At 42.5% G+C, this 16,516-nt stretch overlaps 1 protein-coding gene across 2 annotated transcripts in view; it reads left to right on the forward strand.

The window, feature by feature from the left end:
• MTCL3 (MTCL family member 3) overlaps positions 1-14,661 on the forward strand; it is a 48,528-nt gene extending 33,867 nt beyond the window's left edge. For both annotated transcript variants that reach the window (XM_010808388.4, XM_024996935.2), the window contains exons 5-7: positions 5,080-5,151; positions 11,749-12,930; positions 14,551-14,661. In XM_010808388.4, coding sequence (XP_010806690.1) covers positions 5,080-5,151; positions 11,749-12,930; positions 14,551-14,661 — 1,365 coding nt within the window. The remainder of the gene's footprint in view (positions 1-5,079; positions 5,152-11,748; positions 12,931-14,550) is intronic.
• Positions 14,662-16,516: the final 1,855 nt, after the last annotated feature.

The following is a 16,516-nucleotide window of genomic DNA, read 5'->3' on the forward strand; positions in this document are numbered from 1 at the left end:
TCAACATTCAGAAAATGAAGATCATGGCATCTGGTCCCAGCACTTCATGGGAAATAGATGGGGAAACAGTGGAAACAGTGGCAGACTTTATTTTTCTGGGCTCCAAAATCACTACAGATGGTGACTGCAGCCATGAAATTAAAAGACGCTTACTCCTTGGAAGGAAAGTTATGACCAACCTAGATAGCATATTCAAAAGCAGAGACATTACTTTCCCAACAAAGGTTCATCTAGTCAAGGCTATGGTTTTTCCTGTGGTCATGTATGGATGTGAGAGTTGGACTGTGAAGAAGGCTGAGCACCGAAGAATTGATGCTTTTGAACTGTGGTCTTGGAGAAGACTCTTGAGAGTCCCTTGGACTGCAAGGAGATCCAACCAGTCCATTCTGAAGGAGATCAGCCCTGGGATTTCTTTGGAAGGAATGATGCTAAAGCTGAAACTCCAATACTTTGGCCACCTCATGCAAAGAGTTGACTCATTGGAAAAGGCTCTGATGCTGGGAGGGATTGGGGGCAGGAGGAGAAGGGGACGACAGAGGATGAGATGGCTGGATGGCATCACTGACTCGATGGATGTGAGTCTGGGTGAACTCCGGGAGTTGGTGATGGACAGGGAGGCCTGGCGTGCTGCGATTCATGGGGTCGCAGAGAGTCGGACACGACTGAGCGACTGATCTGATCTGATAGTACCATATACATGCTGTGCCGGCATGCACATTCACTTAGTTGTGTCCAGCTCTTTGCGACCCCATGGACTATAGCCTGCCAGGCTCTTCTATCCATGGAATATTCCAGGCAAGAATACTGGAGTGGGTTGCCATTTCCTTCTCCAGTATATTAGGTTAGAAGTCAACAAATATTATATCTATGTAGTGAATAAAAAACAAAGCCCCCCCCTCCCCCCACCAAAAGTTCTCAGAACTAGAGCATGCTTTCCCTCATTTCCCTTTAATGTCATCCCTTTACTTCATGGTCATTTGGACTGCTTCCTTTGTGTCTTTGTATTTCTTCTATGACAGTCTGATTATGGACACTCCTTTAAAACATTAATAACTTGATTTAACAATTAAATTCAATTAACCTAATAATGTAATCTAATCATTACTTAATTATTCTAATTTACTAATGAAATGTAATAAATTAATAATTATACTTCTTAATTGTCCTAATTGACATCAGGACAATAGTTTGACCTTCCTGAAATAAAATCTAGGCTTTATTCAATGTCCTTCAAGATCTGATAGTAAATCCCATGTCACCCTCTCCTCACACTTTGTTACAGAATCCCAAATATCTTTGTCCCAGCAATGGTCTTTCTACATGGAATGCTTTGTTCTTTCCTCTCCTCTCCATCTTCAGCTGTGTTGCTGCTGCTGCTAAGTCAATTCAGTTGTGTCCGACTCTGTGCGAGCCCATTCTCCAGGCAAGAACGCTGGAGTGGGTTGCCATTTCCTTCTCCAATGCATGAAAGTGAAAAGTGAAAGTGAAGTCGCTCAGTCGTGTCTGACTCCTAGCGACCCCATGGACTGCAGCCTACCAGGCTCCTCCGTCCATGGGATTTTCCAGGCAAGAGTACTGGAGTGGGGTGCCATGCTGTATTACTCCTCATCTACCAGAGTCAAGATAAGATTCTACTTCTTTCTGGAAATCATCTCTAGCTCCCCATTCCATCTCCAGCCCTAGGCTGGATTAAGCCTTTCTTCTTTGTGGTCTAGTAAATAATAAAGATCAGAATCAAGCTTGCTGGAATCAAGATTTCTGGGAGAAACATCAACAACCTTGGATAATGCAGAGGATACCACTCTTATGGCAGAAAGTGAAAAGGAACTAAAGAGCCTCTTGATGAGAGTGAAAGAGGAGAGTGAAAAAGCTGTCTTAAAACTCAACATTCAGAAAACTAAGATCATGGCATCTGGTCCCATCACTTCATGATGAATAGAAGGGGAAAAAGTGGAAGCAGTGACAGATTTTATTTTCTTGGGCTCCAAAATCACCATGGATGGTGATCATAGCCATGAGATTAAAAGATGCTTGCTCCTTGGAAGGAAAGCTGTGATAAAACCAGACAGCATATTAAAAAAGCAAAGACATCACTTTGCCAACAAAGGTCCATATAGTCAAACCTATGGTTTTTCTAGTAGTCATGTATGGAGGTGAGAGTTAGACCATAAAAAAGGCTGAGCACCAAAGAATTGATGCTTTTGAATTATAGTACTGGAGAAGACTCTTCAGAGTCCCCTGGGTTGCAAGGAGGTCAAACCAGTCAATTCCAAAGGAAATCATCCCTGAATATTCACTGGAAGGACTGATCCTGAAGCTGAAGCTCCAATACCTTGGCTACCTGATGCGAAGAGCTGATTCATTGGAAAAGGCCCTGATGCTAGGAAAGACTGAAGCAAAAGGAGAAGGGGGCAACAGATGATGAGATGGTTAGATAGCATCACCAACTCAATGGACATGAGTTTGAGCAAACTCCAGGAGTTAGTGAAGGACAGGGAAGCCGGGGGTGCTGCAGTTCATGGAGTCACAAAGAGTTGGACACGACCTGGTGACTGAACAACAACAGCAACAAAAGATCAGAAAGACTTGGGTCAAGGCCTGATTTTGCTACTTACCAAGCAGTGACTTTAGACTAGTGTTTCTCAAACTTTATCATGCATCAGAATCACCTGGAGAGCTGGCTAAACCATGACTCACTGGTCCCCATCTCTTGACTTTCTGATTCAGTAGCTCTGGGATGGGTCCTGAGAATTTACACAAATAACAAGTTTCCAAGTGACACTGATGATGTTACTGTGGGGACCATACTTGGAGAACCACTGCTTTAAATAATCTAATTAACCTCTCTCAGCTTTATTTTTACCATCTATGTTTGTGCTAAGATGCTTCAGTCATACAACGATTCTGGGTTGCACGACTCTGCAACCCTATGAACCGTAGCCTGCCAGGCTCCTCTGTCCAGGGATTCTCCAAGCAAGAATACTGGAGTGGGTTGCTCTCCAGGGGATCTTCTCAACCCAGGGACTGAACCCATATCTCATAGTCTCCTGCATTGGCAGGCAAGTTCTTTACCACTAGTGCCACCTGGGAAGCCCCTTATCATTTACAAAGTGAACTTAAAAAAATTGTGTTTGATATGAATAGTACTCAATGCCAGTTAATATTGCTTCTGCATTATCATTGCTTTCACCACACTATTAAATTGCAGACTGAACAGACCATTTGTTAAGTAAATCAGGAAAATCATAATGAGCAGAAACTGTTAGTGTTACTATCGTACTGCTTCCCTGGTGGCTCAGAGGTTAAGCGTCTGCCTCCAGTGTGGGAGACCTGGTTTCGATCCCTGGGTCGGGAAGATCCCCTGGAGAAGGAAATGGTAACCCACTCCACTATTCTTGCCTGGAGAATCCCTGGACAGAGAAGCCTGGTAGTCGCAAAGAGTCGGACATGACTGAGCGACTTCACTTTCACTTTCATGAAGTACATTAGCAAGCACTAGATAAACATATAATGGAATAAATTCAAAGTAAGAGCATTCCATAAATATTTAATAAAATGAACTTAGGCATGTCTTCATAGATAGCCCCTGTACAGATGGTTCCACGAGTCCCTAGTGATGGCTTACTGTATTCCTGGTTTTCTTGAGACAGTTTTTGCTGCTTCATTCCTAAATCACTTTTGGTTATGGTGAATCAGTCCCCACAGCTTCTAAGAAAATTATACAAGCAACATGGAGAATTTCTGTAAAAGAGAAATAAGTAACCACGTAGACTATTCATTTGGCTCTGTAGTTACCATTTTATACTGAATGAAAGCAGTTGCAACCTGAACATATGCCTGTGTTTAACACTGGAAATGGGTTAGAAATTAGCATGTGAGGAATTTAATTTGCAGTTCTTGGCAAATTCATGAAGCCTGTTCTTTTGAGAAACCGAGCCTGCCTTTACTGTCAGCCTGTACCGCCATCCTCCTCTTTGACCTCAGAATCTCATATTTCACATTCACTCATTAGTTCAGCAAATATTTCGTTTCAACATCTGCTCTGTGGCAACCATTATTCTCATGGTGGAGATGCCACACTGAGACAAAGTCCTTTCTTTACAGAACCTAAATCATGGCATTTGCCAACTTGCACTAAATTGTTTGCATTTGTATCTCTGTCTTCCTCGCCAGGTTGTGAACTTACTGATGGTCGGTACATTATATGTTTGATCCTTGTGTGTCCAGCTCAATATTTGGTACATGATAGATTTTCATACATATGGATTCTTACTCATACAGAATGACTTTACTTTACTGGTGGTGAGAAATGGAACCGAGCACCAGAGATCAAACACTGCTGGTCTCAGAGGATTTGGCACTCAATGTGTATTTTTTTTGACCTGCGAAGTGTTGTTTGTTTGAATTTCAGTTAAGTAAAACGTGGAAGATTTTACATAACTATCCAAATCTCCAGCTTCTTTTGAAAAAGCCTACATTTCTAATTCCTTCTCATCATCCTGCTCCTTTAGAAAAAGCATGATGCCTCCATTTCACTGTAACCCCTACCACTCCCAACTGTATTACACGTGTGTAAGTGTGTACACGGACATGTGTATCATATTTGTTTACATGAGTGAGTGATTAGGAAAGAGCAAGATTCTTCAAATTCTATATAAATCTACTGAGAGTTGGTCTTGATAATCTTATAACAACCTTAAGTCCAACCAGAAATAATACTTTCTTCTTTTTTTTTTCTTCCATGATGTAGAATGATAACAAGGATTTGCTTTCATTTGCAATATAAGTATATTAAGTTATTGATCTAAATTTCCTCCAAGTTGCTTTTCTGCATCGTTACAGTAGTTTTCCTCTATTTCTCAGTTCAACATGATAATTGCCAGCTATCCTTCTATTGTGATATATATTCCCATCCAAAGTAAGATATATATGGTTTGGATTTTTTCCCTCTCTTACGATTATTGAACTTTTTATTTGGCTTTTTTTTTTTTTTTAATCATAGGAGATTAGAACTCTTAAAACTAAAATTGAATTTAAATTGTAGTTTATCAAACTAAACCTATTCATGCTTTGTTTCAGCTATCTTTAAAGAGAAGAGGAAGCAAAGATTTGCCAAAATCTGAAAAAAAGGCTCAGCAGACTCCCACAGAGGTATGTGGAAATAAAATTTCAACTAGTACATCAAACACCTCTAAATGTACATAATGATAAGCTACATCTATATGTAGACATATAGGGCTTCTCTGGGCTTCCCTGTACCAGGGCTTCCCTGGTAGCTCAGATGGTAAAGCTTCTGCCTGCAATGCAGAAGACCTGGGTTCGAACCCTGGGTTGGGAAGATCTTCTGGAGAAGGAAATGGCAACCCACTCCAGTACTCTTGCCTGGAAAATTCCATGGGCGGAAGAGCCTGGTAGGCTACAGTACATGGGGTCATGACAAGTCGGACACGACTGAGCAACTTCACTTCATATATAGACATATTAACGAGACATACTTGTGTAAAACAGAATTACATTATGTGTATCCGTTATGTAGCTATAAATGCAGGAGGCAATATAAAACATTCAGTATCTTTGCTTAAAAAACTACCACTAACATTCCTGTTACTATTGCTTCTGTATTGTAATCACATAGCAAAATGTCTTTAGTCCTTTATGCGTTGCTGCATTTAAGAACTGTACCCATGGTGCTAATCTTGTTCACCCATAATTAATAAGGACATTAGAATAGCTGTTCCTATAGTATCAGGAGAGGAGAAAGAAAGGAATGCTGTAGGAAAGATGGCAGAGGGAAAAGAGAGACTCATGATGGTTTTGGAGAGTCCCAGAATGAAGTAATTCTCTCTACCATGATTGGGGGAGCCAAGAAAAGAAATGAAAGAATAAAAATAAAACTTAAAACATGTCCTCAACATGGGCATGTTAAGAACCTAGAACAGCTACAGTAAAGACTAGCTTTATGGTGAGCAGAGGTGCTGGTGGATATAATAAAGGAGATTTTAAAACAGAAGACGAGATATTTAGGGTCAGCTATGACATTGCTATGCTATGCTAAGTCACTTCAGTCGTGTCTGACTCTGTGTGACCCCATAGACGGCAGCCCGCCAGGCTCCCCCGTCCCTGGGATTCTCCAGGCAAGAACACTGGAGTGGGTTGCCATTTCCTTCTCCAATGCATGAAAGTGAAAAGTGAAAGTGAAGGCACTCAGTCGTGTCTGACTCTTAGCGACCCCATGGACTGCAGCCCACCAGGCTCCTCCGTCCCTGGGATTTTCCAAGCAAGAGTACTGGAGTGGGGTGCCATTGCCTTCTCCGAGCTATGACATTATGGCTCGCTAAAATTACTTGGTTAAATATTTATTCTTAAAGATGTAAATTGGGATCTATAATACTATAGCATATGTTTTTTTTTTTTTTCATTCTTACAAGGTATTTTCTCATTTGGTAATAATTTTAACTAAAGCAATGTTTAAATATTCAAATTTGAAAAAGTTGATCTCATTCTTTTTTAAAAGCATAACATAGTAATTGTTAAGTTTCCTGTTCTCTCTCTGCCCTCTCTGTTCATTTTCCCCTTGGTACTGACATGAACATTTATAGGCCTCAGCAGTTCTAGAATCCCAAGTCTTCTACCAAAGTCGTCTCCCTTTTGTAACTGTCTTGTGCATGCATGCTAAGTTGCTTAAGTTGTGTCCAGCTCTTTGCAAACCCATGGACTATAGCCAATAAGCTGCTCTGTCTATGGGATTTCCCTGGCAGGAATACTTGAGTAGGTAGCCATTCCCTTCTCCAGGGGATCTTTCCCACCCAGGGATCAAACCCAGGTCTCCTGCATTGCAGGTGGATTCTTTACAATCTGTACCTGTCTCATCCTCCCTTAATAAGTTCATATATGCTCTGTCACCACAACTCTCTAACTCTGTCTTGCCATAATTTTATCCATCAATTTTCTTCCCCAACCTCATTTAGGGAGAAGGTGCTTTATACTCCTTGCTTTAAAGTCTTAAGTCAGCTTAACCAACAGTTTATTTTTTTTAACTTCAGTTCAGTTCGGTTCAGTTCAGTTTTAACTTATGTTTGTCCTATTCTTATACTTCCCGTGTTAAAGTTTATTTATTCTTTTCACCCATATTCTCTAATCCAGGAATCCTTAAGTGCTTGTTCCTGGCTCTGTGGACCCCCACTCCATGTGCATGTAGGCACTTTTCTCCAAAAGACACATGCAGCTTTCATTAGCTTTTCAGTGGGACCTGGGGCCTGCATTGCAGGCAGGTTCTTTACCCTCTGAGCCACCAGGGAAGCCCCCATACTGTAGCCAGGGACCATCTTATTCAGCTTGTGCTCATCAGTGTCTAATGTCTGGCACTCTGGAGTAGGATCAATACACACTTTTGAATACTTCCATGTACCCCTTTTCTAGATGAGCCATATGAAATTGCCAATATACTGTTGATTCTGACCTACACAAATGGCTATTTCATATGGTTCAACCTGCTACTATTGTATAGCTTTGTATTTCATTTTGTTCACTTTCTTTTACGTATTCCCCACATATTCCTCCAGTGGCACAGTGACTTTATATACTGAGAAATGGTCTTGCAGAACAGTTAAAAACAGTAACTTTAGGACTGGGTTGCCTACATGGAAATCTCTGCCATATACCAGCTACATGACCTTAGACAAGTTACTTATTCTTTCTATGCCTGTGTTTCCTCATCCTTAAAATGGGGTCATAATAGAGAGTTGTTGCACAGATTAAATGAGTTGTTGTTGTTGTTGTTCAGTCACTCAGTTGTGTCTGACTCTTTGCGACCCCATGGATTATGCAGCACACCAGGCTTCCCTGTCCTTCGTTATCTCTCAGAGTTTGCTCAAACTCATGTCCATTGAGTTAGTGATGCCATCCAACCATCTCATCCTCTGTCGTCCCCTTCTCCTCATGCCCTCAGCCTTTCCCAGCATCAAGGTCTTTTCCAATTAGTTAATTTATTAGAGTGCAGTTTAGCTCTAGAAATGGCTAAGTTAAAGTTAAGTTCAGCTCTCTTCTTTGGGCCCTCATCATCTTAATGTTCCCCTTCCTCTTATGGTTATATCTTCTTAAGAGTGAGTCTTTACCATACATACACAAAAAAGATAACTTGCTTTGCATCTCAAAGCATTGTAATGTTTCTTGACTGCCATTAGTTGTGGAAAATAGGAGCAAACATTTCTGATCAGTTACATTTCAACCAGGCACTTTCCATACAATCTCTGATTTACTGATTCACATTTACGTATGGGATTTCCCTGCCCAGTTCCAAATGGTGCCTACAATACTTGGGTTACAGGATGAGGATACAAGGTACCTTGACATACAGGATTCTGACATACAGAATGCAAGGCACATTGACATACAGGATTCATGACTTTGCTACATGGAATACATGTCCAGCTCATAACATACTTCTAATGTTTTCATTGCATGAAATGGAATGAAAGAATGGACAGGAGAGCTTACATATACACAAATGAGATATCCTCCTCTTTTATATTTGCTTGTCATTCTATTCTAATCTATGACTTATATATTAAACTGTGTTGCTGTTTTAGTTAGATTCAAACTGCAGTGTTATGTGAACATTTTTTTTTACTAGCAGCTAAAGGCCTTCCTTGCAGTCAAGGACTTTGACAGAACATGGAGCCTAGCTGGTTTCCCCATCTCACCTACTCTTACTTCCTGACAGAATCTAGTCTAGATAAAAGCATATTCGGCATGCATATTGTTGGTCACCTTTCTCTTCAAGCATTATTTCCAATTCTTGGCTTTAATGACTTTGTCCTGCTCCGGGCTCCAACTTTTGATCATTTCTTTTCAGTCTCCCTTTCTTTTCTTCTCCCCTTTGATTGCCTCTGAAGCCATTGCAATAGCCTCAGCCATCACCTCTGTGCATCTCATCCTCATGTCCTCCTCTCTGGGCCCAAGCTGTCTCTGGGTCCAGGGCTGTAATCTTGCTAATCATGGGCCTGAGATTCCCACTGATAGATGTTTCTACTGGGTATCCCTCTGTGGACACACCTCAAAGGCAACATTTTAATATACTTAAACCTATATTCTTCCCCTAAAAGCTGATCCTCTTTGTTCAGTCTCTGTTCCTGTTATTGGCAACACAATTCATCAAGACACCTAAGCTCAAAAACATCAGGGTTATCTTTGACTCTTCTGCTGATGTGATATTAGACACTGTGATATGTCCTTAGGCTTGTGCCTCAGATGGTAAAGAGTCCACCTGCAATGCAGAAGACCCGGGTTCAACACCTGGGTTGGGAAGATCCCCTGGAGGAGGGCTTGGCAATCGACTTCAATATTCTTGCCTGGAGACTCTCATGGACAGAGGAGCCTAGGGGGCTACAGTCCATGGGATTGCATAGAGTCGGACATGACTGAGTAACTAACACACACAATATGTCCTTGGTTTCATTCTCACTGAATTAGTCCAGGGGACCCCCACACATAGTCTCTTACAAGGCAGCTTCTTTCTTTCCTGGTGAAATGGATTTTCATATCTAATCTTCCTGTGACATATATTCTTAACCCCTTTCTCTCACTGTGCTCCTGGGGTTCTCTCATCTCTCTGGGCTTCTCTCCTTTCTTGTGAACCCCTTCTAGAGGAAAGCATACAAGCCAACACATCTGATTTTGTTATTTTAACTCATTGTCCTACTTTTTTCCTCTTGCACATCGTTTCTAGAGGCATCATGTGCAGTGGAAAAACATGATTTTGAGAATCAGTCTGAATACAGATGTGCTCTGTCACATTAACTTGGGCTCTTCTGTGAAGCTGCCCTATCTATAAAGTAGATTTTGTATATCAGCTTCCTCGTGGGGCTAGTATGAAGATGTAATGATATAAAGAATGTGACATTAAGGCTCTGCACATTCAGCAGCTCTCAGACCTTCATACTAATTCTCATTAGTGGATGGGAGCAAAAGAGCCCCGTGCCCCACTCTCCCTCTCTTCCATCTGGAAAGCTCTGGGCTGTATTTACTGAGCATCCCTGGCAGAAGCTCGTTATTCTCCTCACCTTCACCTTCCGTGGTTGCTACATTTTTACCAGAATTCACCTCAAACACAGCTGACTCAGTGCTGGAAAAGAAAGGCATTTTTATTCCCATTTTTTGAAATAAAGAAACCAAAGTCACATGATATGCCCAAAGTTCCTGCTTAAAAGAGAATTTGGGGAAATCGTCCTTGGGAAATATGTCCTTGAACATTATAATGTGCTTTTATATTGGCTCTCAGAGAAAGAGTTGATTTCCATTTTTCTGTTTGTAATTTTCCATTTAGTTAATGATTAGGGTTTGAAGGGTGCCTACAAATGTGTGAGAAGAACTTCTATAGCAGCAGTCCCCAACCTTCTTGGCACCAGGGACCAGTTTTCATGAAAAGTGAAAGTGAAAGTCACTCGATCGTGTCTGACTCTTTGAGACCCCATGGAATTCTCCAGGCCAGAATACTGCAGTGGGTAGCCTTTCCCTTCTCCAGGGGATCTTCCCAACCCAGGGGTAGAACCCAGGTCTCCCACATTGCAGGTGGATTCTTTACCATCTGAGCCACAAGGGAAGCCCAAGAATACTGGAGTGGGTAGCATATCCCTTCTCCAGCAGATCTTCCTGACCCAGGAATCAAACCAGGTGTCCTGCATTGCAGGCAGATTCTTTACCAACTGAGCTATCAGGGAAACCAGTTTTCATGGAAGACAGTTTTTTCCACAGACAAGGGCATAGTGGGCGAGGATGATTTCAGGATGATTCAAGTGCATAACATTTATTGGACTTTATTTCTATTATTATTACATCAGCTCCACCTCAGATAATCAAGCATTAGATCCCAAAGGTTGGGGACCCCTGTTCTGTAGGATCTACTCCACCATTCTTTCATCAGGCAGAACCAGTTCTAGCCATTTCAGACTTATGGGAATACATCCCATTTTAAAAGTGATCTAGGTGGAACCAGTTTCTTCTTGGATGGACCATTCCTGTGTTAAACTTTACCTATTTTAAAGGCTGTAAAAACAATTCTCCCTTGAATAAAGATGGTGGATAGATTATTTTCTGTATGGCTCTGTGATCATGTGCCTAACTGAGCCTTAATGTCAGAACTGAATTCAAATTTCACCTCGGTCCTCTGCTACTTAATAGCCATGTAACCTTGAACAATTTGTTGAACATCTTTAAACCAGTTCTTGTAATACCTACTACTAAATTTACTCTACACATTAAATTAGGTCATATATGTTGAGAACTTTATAGACTCTGGCTAAGAGTCAGAGCTCAATAAATGGCAGGGAGTGCATACCAACCACATCTTCCTTCCAGGGAATGTTTTTCATATTTACTACATTCCGGGGAATTCAGACTGCAAGAAAAACAAAACAAAGTGAACACTATTGAAAATGACAGTCAAAACCAGTGATATGCACTGGGAACATATAATTTTGTGAATAGTGATGACCACAGTTTTTCTCTTCTTATATTCCCTTCTCTTTTTGTTTTCAGGATATAATGTTGTCCTGATCTTTTATTTGCCAAAGAATTTAAATGATTTGGAGAAAACATACAGCATCTATGTCTCTGTCTCTCCCTCTGTCTCATTAAATCTTAAATTACAAGGAAAGGGAGTGATTTCCGCAGGTGTCCCTTTTTGGTTGTTTTCTTTCTTTACATGAAAAATGAGCTCCTATCCCCTTCCTTTTCTTTTTCCCAATTGAGGAGGACAATGAAGATCTGAAATGCCAGCTGCAGTTCGTGAAGGAAGAAGCCGCTCTGATGAGAAAGAAAATGGCCAAGATTGACAAAGAAAAGGACAGATTCGAACACGAGCTCCAGAAGTACCGATCCTTTTACGGGGATCTGGACAGTCCTTTGCCCAAAGGAGAAGCCGGGGGCCCGCCCAGCACCAGAGAAGCCGAGCTCAAGCTGCGGCTGAGGCTGGTGGAGGAAGAAGCCAACATCCTGGGCAGAAAGATCGTCGAACTGGAAGTGGAGAACCGAGGCCTGAAGGCGGAACTGGACGACCTGCGGGGCGACGACTTCAACGGCTCGGCCAACCCCCTGATGAGGGAGCAGAGCGAATCCCTGTCGGAGCTGCGGCAGCACCTGCAGCTGGTGGAGGATGAGACGGAGCTGCTGCGTAGGAACGTGGCTGACCTAGAAGAGCAAAACAAGCGCATCACGGCGGAGCTCAACAAGTACAAATACAAGTCGGGGGGCCACGAGAGCGCGCGGCACCACGACAGCGCCAAGACCGAGGCCCTGCAGGAGGAGCTGAAGGCGGCGCGCCTGCAAATCAACGAGCTCAGCGGCAAGGTCATGCAGTTGCAGTACGAGAACCGCGTGCTCATGTCCAACATGCAGCGCTACGACCTGGCCTCGCACCTGGGCATCCGCGGCAGCCCGCGTGACAGCGACGCCGAGAGCGACGCGGGCAAAAAGGAGAGTGATGACGACTCACGGCCGCCGCATCGCAAGCGAGAAGGGCCTATCGGCGGCGAGAGCGACTCAGAGGAGGTGCGCAACATCCGCTGCCTCACGCCCACCCGCTCCTTCTACCCCGCGCCGCCGCCGGGGCCCTGGCCCAAGAGCTTCTCTGACCGGCAGCAGATGAAGGACATCCGCTCGGAGGCCGAGCGCCTGGGCAAGACCATCGACCGCCTCATCGCCGACACCAGCACCATCATCACCGAGGCGCGCATCTATGTGGCCAACGGGGACCTGTTCGGACTCATGGACGAGGAGGACGACGGCAGCCGCATCCGCGAGCACGAGCTGCTCTACCGCATCAACGCGCAGATGAAGGCCTTCCGCAAGGAGCTGCAGACCTTCATCGACCGCCTCGAGGTGCCCAAGTCCGCCGACGACCCCGGCGCCGAGGAGCCCATATCCGTGAGTCAGGTACAGTTCTGCCTATTGCGAGCCACGGCGCTGGCGAGGCTGGTCCGCGGAGCCGCGGTCCCCGGAGGGGCGACTCCGCGCACCCACCTCCACGCCCCGCTTTAGGGAAACCCCAGCTCAGAGCCTCTCTGGGCTTGGAAGCTCCACGGCGCACTTGTTCTTTCACCCTGTCCTTCTTCAGGCCTGAGGTTTTCGTCATCCAATCGCTAAGTTAATTGTTCCCTCTCTGATCTGTTTCAGAGAGAGATATACCCACCTCTCCCTTCCCCCAGTTTTTGTGTAAAGATGAAAGGATTTCTAAGATACATTATTATTGAAGGTCGACATTTTCAGTATTAAGTCTACTGATTCTAATAGATTTTGCCGCAGGAAGATCCCGAATAGAAATCTTCAATTGCTGGCCTGTGGTTTTCTAGCCAAGATTCAAATTAAGCCTAACATACTTTTAAATCACTAAATGATCAGTATTGATGCATCACTACTGGTGGTGGTGGCGGTTGTTGAGTCGCTCAGTCGTGTCCGACTCTATGTGATCCCGTGGACTGTAGCCCACCTGGCTCCTCTGTCCATGGGATTTCCCAGGCAAGAATACTGGAGTGGCGTGCCATTTCCTTCTCCAGGGGATCTTCCCAATCCAGGGATCGAACCTGTATCTCTTGCATTGGCAGGCGGATTCTTTACCGCTGAGCCACCAGGGAACCAGCTAAAGAGAGATGCTTTTGTGTCTGGAGCCCTCCCTACAAGAGGAGCAGATAGAAGCCGCTGTTGTACCTACCACCAGTCAAAGTAACATGATATTTATTTCTAGAGAAAATCACTGTCCGTTCTATAGAAGACCCTCAGGCTGGGGAAGGAGTGTTACACTTTAGCCTCAAGGCAACACTAACTCAGAGAAATAGTAATAACTATTCCCGAACAGGGAAAACCAGCATTTTTCCTTCATCCTAATTGTAGAGGCACATCTGATGAATTGGACTGATCTCCTCTAGCCAGGTATGGTGGCCAAAAACCAATGCATTTTGTCAGAGTTAACCACATAAAAGAGAGTTTACAAAACAAACAGGCAGTACTACCCTTCTGGCAAGCCTGGTATCTTGTATCCATTGGAGAACCCACAGAAGAGCAACAACATGCATGGCTTTTAAGGCACGCAAGAGGTTTACATCTAAAAATCAGTTTATACACAGAAGCATGATATTAGATTAACTGCCTGTTAGTCACAACTAGAAAAATCCCAACCCTATTGCTTATTTATCTTGCATGCTGCTTTGCTTTGCTATTAAAAAAAATAAAAAGTTTTATGATAAAACTTGTTGAATTTTGAAATGTTAATGATTTTTTTCTCTATGTATTATGTCAAATAGTTGGTTTTTAATTTCCTTGTTGCAGATTTTGAATACTTTGCGCATGTGTTTTTTCAATGATACTCTCAGAAAGAAATAGCAATCAGAGTAAGAGAAAGTATGTATATAACAGTAGGCTTTCAGACTTTGTAAGTATATATGAGGGAGGGGTCTTTATTTTAAGTTGAATGGATATGTAGATTAGTTGATATAAACTTAAGTTTTAAAAATTATTATTAATTAATTCTTCTTTTTGTCTTTGCATTTACCTTCCCAGATGTTCCAGCCTATCATTTTACTTATTCTCATTCTTGTATTATTTTCATCACTTTCTTACACAACAATATTTAAACTTGTCTTCCTTTTTACACTGTTTTTTGTACTGTAAACCTTTCATCGTTTACCATTCATTGTAGTATTTCAGTTTGTTTGTTTTGTTCACCCTTCAAGACAAGAAGTAAAAGAAGTATAATTTCTGTAGTAACCAATGCTATAAAAACACTGAAGACTGCTTATTTCTTTAAAAAGACGCATCTTCCCACTACCAAATTCAGTAAGAAGCCTGAGCATTAAATATTTCAGGTAAGGGTGGAAGTACAACTTCTCTTTTTATAAATCATTTTCATTTTTACTACTTTCTTTTACATTTTGATTTGTACTCTTCTTAAATCACTGTAAGAATGACTGTGAACATTTCCCAAGTCTCTCAATTATTTCTCAGTATTTGACTATTATGATAATTCAAAATCTGGACATTCACAAGTTGGTCACATCTTAGAAAATGTATAGATTTATAAAGTGCTTTTGCTAAATTGCATCAGATTAACAAAATAACTTTGATAACCAATAAGTATCAGCAAAAATTATGGTGAAGAAATAAAATGTGACCATCATGGAAACTAAACAAGTCATTGTGATGCTGATGGTGTTTTGTCTACGTGTTTGGAAGCATGAGACTGGATTAGTTAGTTCATTGAGAAGGAAATTATCTTTGTCCTCTGCATTTGACCAGTTTCAACCATTCGGACCAAACCAACCATATCTGTGTTTACTTATTATGTGCGTGCGTGCTCAGTCACTTCAGTCGTCTCCAACTCTTTGCGACTCCTGGGACTGTAGCTCACCAGGCTCCTCTGTCCATGGGATTCTCCAAGCAAGCACACTGGAGTGGGTTGCCATGCTGTCCTCCAGGGGATATTCCCAACCTAGGGATCGAACCCACATGTCCTGCATCTCCTGCGTCGAAGGTGGATTCATTATTGCTGAGCCCCCAGGGAAACCTTTTTACCTGTTATACTTGGAGCTGTATGTTGCTAATCAGGTTTGTTGCCTGGCATCCTGTCCTCTGTAATAGGTTACCATGTAGGACTGCTTCTGGAGCAGGAAATATGCTAGAAATTCAGTATATGAAGTATTTTGAGTAGGGAAAAAATAGTAAATCAGTAGAATTTCATGAAATCACAGTCCAAAGCCAGTAGCATAGTTCCAGTGGGAGTTGCTCTGTAGACAATTTTACTTTGGTGAATCTCAGCACTGCCCTTTCTCCTCCTACCTAAAGTGGTTTGGATAGGTTTCCTGTAGCCAAAAGGTCTTATGCTGTCCATCTCACTGGCAATTTACAGAGTATAAAACTGGACTCAGTCATGTTGAGTCATGCTGATTGAGTGATTGAGAACACTCACTGACGTTACCTACTTAGAAATACTGCTGAGTTGGTGGATAGATATGAAAATCTGTAACAAAATGAAGTATCTTGCCCCAGGCATAAAGAATGACATATGGAAAATCTTTGCTCCAGTACAGAAGTTGGTGCAGGCCACAGTCTTTTGAGTCCTCATCCCTCGGCATGTAAATTTCCCTTTTAGTGTTAATTTAGTAAAAACTACATAATAATTAAAAATTGAGTTTATAATGTGCTTAGTTCCTCAGTTGTGTCCGACTCTTTGCAACCCGGTGGAGTGTAGCCCCCCCAGGCTCCTCTGTCCATGGAATTCTCTAGGCAAGAATACTGGAGTGGGTTGCCATGTCCTCCTGCAGGGGATCTTCCCCACCCAGGGATCGAACCTAGGTCTCCCACATTGCAGGTGGATTGTTTACCGTCTGAGCCATCAGGGATACCTACTCTTAATGTACCTGATTTTTAATTTAGTTTTAGTTTTTGCTTTGTTTTGGAGAAAAAAGAGACTGGGAGTGAGGAGTGGTTAACCAACAGTTAGAATCTGTCAGTACATACTTCCCAGCTT

Source organism: Bos taurus, chromosome 9, assembly GCF_002263795.3.
Source record: "Bos taurus isolate L1 Dominette 01449 registration number 42190680 breed Hereford chromosome 9, ARS-UCD2.0, whole genome shotgun sequence".
In the NCBI taxonomy this organism is placed as follows: Eukaryota; Metazoa; Chordata; class Mammalia; order Artiodactyla; family Bovidae; genus Bos; species Bos taurus.